Here is a 3624-nt window from a genome sequence, read left to right on the forward strand (position 1 = left end):
AATGAGTGGAAAAAATTAAGACCCAGCTAGATGTTTTTGTGTGAGGATATGAAGCATATTTATTCCTGAGAAATTAGGAAAAACAATTTGTCCTCTTTAATGATGTTGGAAGATCTATTTCCAACTCAATGAACACTATTCAAAATCAGTTTATAGTGGTTGCGAAGGTGGGCTCTGGAGCCAGACTATCTGGTTTCAAATCCCAGTCCACTTGAGCTGTGTGACTCCAGTGACTCAACTACTTCACTTGATAAACGGTGTTAACAGAACCTACCTCATAAGATTTTCTGGACTTAGTCATGATGACATAAGTATGGTGCTTAGAACAGTGTCTATGACCTTTTAAGGGCACCAAAAAAAAAAAAAAAAAAAAAAAACCTGGCAGCTATAATTATTTTGGCTTTACAGTTGGTAAGACTCATGAGCCTCCTGGGGTTGATGAGTAAGTAGCTGGATTCCAGAAACCCAGGCTAATGTGTACCTGAAGACGAGTTTTCCACCACCCTACTGAGTAATACCTACAGAAGTCAAACCTTCAATTCAAGAGCTCTCAATCACTAGTTTTGCACAGGTTTGATGCCGTACTTTACATTAACTGACTCCTACAAACACCCTATCAAATTCACTTATTAAATATTTATTGAAGACCTACTTTATCATGCAGTACGTATTAAACACCACAGATCATTAATAACCCACACACACCCACACTTTTCCTCTTACTGCTTCAAACTACCATAATCAAATACAAGCTATTACACATTACCGAAATAGCAAAAATGTTTCAAAGTGTTAAACCTGTCGTGAATTTAATGGAAAGCGCAAGTAGGAGCCTATACACAATCTCAGGCTTTAAAATACTGAACATATACAAAGTATGAAAACAATAAGTAAACTCTTAAGTCCCATTAGCAGGAGCCGATCCCACATGGGAAGTATTTGGTAGGAGTGAAGAACGCAGTGACAAGGGCTTAGTCCCACTGGACCGTTCGCTCTTCTTCAGGAAGGATACTCCAGTTTGGGGAGGCCGTATCCCGGGCCAGCCAGTTGAAGTCGTCAACGTCGTTCCAGTTATTTTTGCTCCTATCTAAGCCAGAGCCTTCGAAGTCCTTGTCGATCCCCGGGTAGCTCCAAGTATAAGGGGCGAACTGGATGCCGCTGCAGTCCTCCACGATGGCTCTGCTGGTCACCTGCAAGAAGATGCGGGTGTCTCTCGTAGTGTGTACGCGGAGCTGTTGGCAGGCCACGGCCAGGACGCAATCACTGCAGTCCTCCAGGAACACAGAAGTGGACACCGGGCCGCAGAGCAGCGTGCAGCCTCGGGCTTTGGCTAGTCGCAAGGTGTTGGGATTACCATACAGTCTGACTGTGCATTTGCTCAGTTCGGTCAAAAGGACGTCGCGCTGGTGCAGCTCCTCCGCCCGCTTCTCCAAGACTTGGGACTCCACATTGGAGAAGCCGAAGACAAAGCCGGAGCCGATGCCTCCTCCCTCCTCCTTCAATGGCGGCGGGAAGGCCAGGATGCCTTCGGCCGCCGCACGGCCGGGAGCTGCGTCTACTGTGGTGGCCGAAACAGCGTCCTTCCTCCGGGTCTTGAAAGCAAAACGCTTCTTGGGCTGCAGCTCCTGGCGCCGCTCGGCCAGGGTCGCCTGCAGCCGCGTCAGCGCCTCCTGTCCCTGCCGCAGGTCGTAGGCGGCCAGGAACAAAACCGCGTCGTTGACAAGTTTCTGCAGGCCCTGGAGCCGAGCGGCCGCCTCGTCCAGCTGCTCCATGGATTCCCCGCTCTCCAGAAGCTCTTCCACGGCCGCTCGCTCCCGAGCGAAGGCGGCGGCGAAAAAGTCGCTCTTCTCCTCCTCCACCTCCTGGTTCTGCCGCTTTTGCTTCCGCCTTTCCACCTCCAGCTGCCGCTCTTGTTCCCGTCTCTGCAGCCGCTCAGGCACCAGGCTCCGGTCCCGCTGCGAGCCCACGGCCCCGTTTGCCGCGGCGGCGGAGCAACTGGCAGCCTCCATCTTGACTTCGAGCTTCCCTGCAGCTGCCTTGCTTCCTCCGGGCGCGCCCTCCGTGAGGCCTCCCACCAACGCGCCCTGTGATTGGCCGGACTCGCTTACGTCAGCCCCGGCCTTATTTTCTTTGCCCATTGGTTCCTCGGCGTCGGAGGGGGCGGGGCCATGAGGCGGGGCCGACAGAAAAGGGGGGTGGGGAGACAAAGGTCCTTGTGGATGGGTGGGGTGGGAGACAGGAGGGGGAAGCTTTTTTTCCTCTTAAAGGGGCAGGACTTATATCCGGGATTGTGGGGTGAGTTGCAGCAGCGGCAGCTGCACATGTGGGTTTGTTTATAAGAACAAGGTTAGAAACTCGCAGGCCTCCCCCTCCCCCCAGCTCCTCCCTACTACCCCCTTACAGGCCGGAGATCCGCTACTGGTGGGGGGAATGTGTGCGCAGGGTGGGTGGGGGGACAGGTAGTGGTGAGAAAGATGGAGGGGGGGGAATATTGCACCGCCCGGCCCGCGCCGGAGGAAGCGGCAGCTGGAACAGCTGGCTAGGGAGCCGCTTGCATGCCTCTGGTTTTTTCTTTTCCCTTCCACCACCCCCTCCCCCAACCCATTCCTGCCGCCCCCAAATCCTCATTCTACCCGCCTTCTCCCCTCAGCCGCTGCAGTTCGGCGTGGCCTGGGGTCTCCTGGATCCCCGCAGGCACCTACAGGGGCGGGAATAGGCGAGGGGCACCGGGATGGGAGACTGGGTTTCTCACTGCAACCGGGTTCCGGGGGCCCAGGGGCAGTCTAAAAACGGATTACTATTTTTTTGGCCAATTGCTGCAGTTGGAGGGGTGGGGGCGGGGGAGGGTGAGATTCCACACCCCCTTCCTCTTCCTCCCACGTCCTCCCCACCCCCCCACTTGGCGGGCGCTCCCTCCGCAGCTGCGCGCCGCTGGCGGCGCGGGGGTGAGACCCCGGCCCGGGGCTCGGCGGCTCCCCGTGGGGCCGTCGGTCTTTAGCAGAGCGTTGGGGGAAATGTTACATTATTTCTAGAGGCGGTGGGAGGGATTTGTCACCGGAAGTGAATGCGCCCAGCCTAGAGTCGGGACCAGCCCGAGGTGTGAGTGGGCAGCCGAGTCCGCGCAGTCACCAGCCGGACGCCGAGCGCCGGGGCCGGCGGAGCCGCGGCGGCGCGGGCTGCGGGCTGCGGGCTGCGGGCTGCGGGCACGCACGACCTCGCGTGCTCCGTGCAGCCGCCGAGCGCGGGGCGCGTCCTTGACCCCGGCTGCCCTGCCAGGCTTCGGTGTCACCCCGACCTCCCCCCCATTCCCAGCCTCCACCGTTTCCAGCGGGGGCTTCTGCCCAAGAAACTGTTACTTGGAATTTCACTGATCCATCTGCATGTTGATGCAGAGAAAGATGGGAGGAAACGAGAGAATTAAGACTCCTTTCCAGTGTTTCACGCCCCACTCTCCTTCCGTTCCCATTTAAAACAAACAAACAAAACCCGCAACAGATAAATTCCTGTATTTCTCCGCGGAAAGCAAACACAGGTCACACGGCTTGGCAAATCGCGAGTGGAGGTGGCGTCGGGGGTTCCGTGTGTATGTGTGTGCAGCGGGTGGGAACCGGGTGCTGAAAATTT

The 3624-nt window shown here is 56.3% G+C and overlaps 1 protein-coding gene across 1 annotated transcript; it reads right to left on the reverse strand.

Moving 5' to 3' along the window:
• Window positions 1–616: 616 nt before the first annotated feature.
• On the reverse strand, window positions 617–2686 carry TBCC (tubulin folding cofactor C). The gene has a single exon (XM_025990921.2). It carries the CDS (start codon window positions 2136–2138, stop codon window positions 972–974), a length of 1167 nt encoding a protein of 388 aa, XP_025846706.1. The 5' UTR covers window positions 2139–2686; the 3' UTR covers window positions 617–971.
• Window positions 2687–3624: the final 938 nt, after the last annotated feature.

The sequence above is a fragment of the Vulpes vulpes genome, chromosome 1, assembly GCF_048418805.1.
Source record: "Vulpes vulpes isolate BD-2025 chromosome 1, VulVul3, whole genome shotgun sequence".
Lineage (NCBI taxonomy): Eukaryota > Metazoa > Chordata > Mammalia > Carnivora > Canidae > Vulpes > Vulpes vulpes.

Bases quoted from the DNA above. Each gene is read 5' to 3' on its own strand.
- TBCC (XM_025990921.2), bottom strand. From the start codon at position 2,138: ATGGGCAAAGAAAATAAGGCCGGGGCTGACGTAAGCGAGTCCGGCCAA.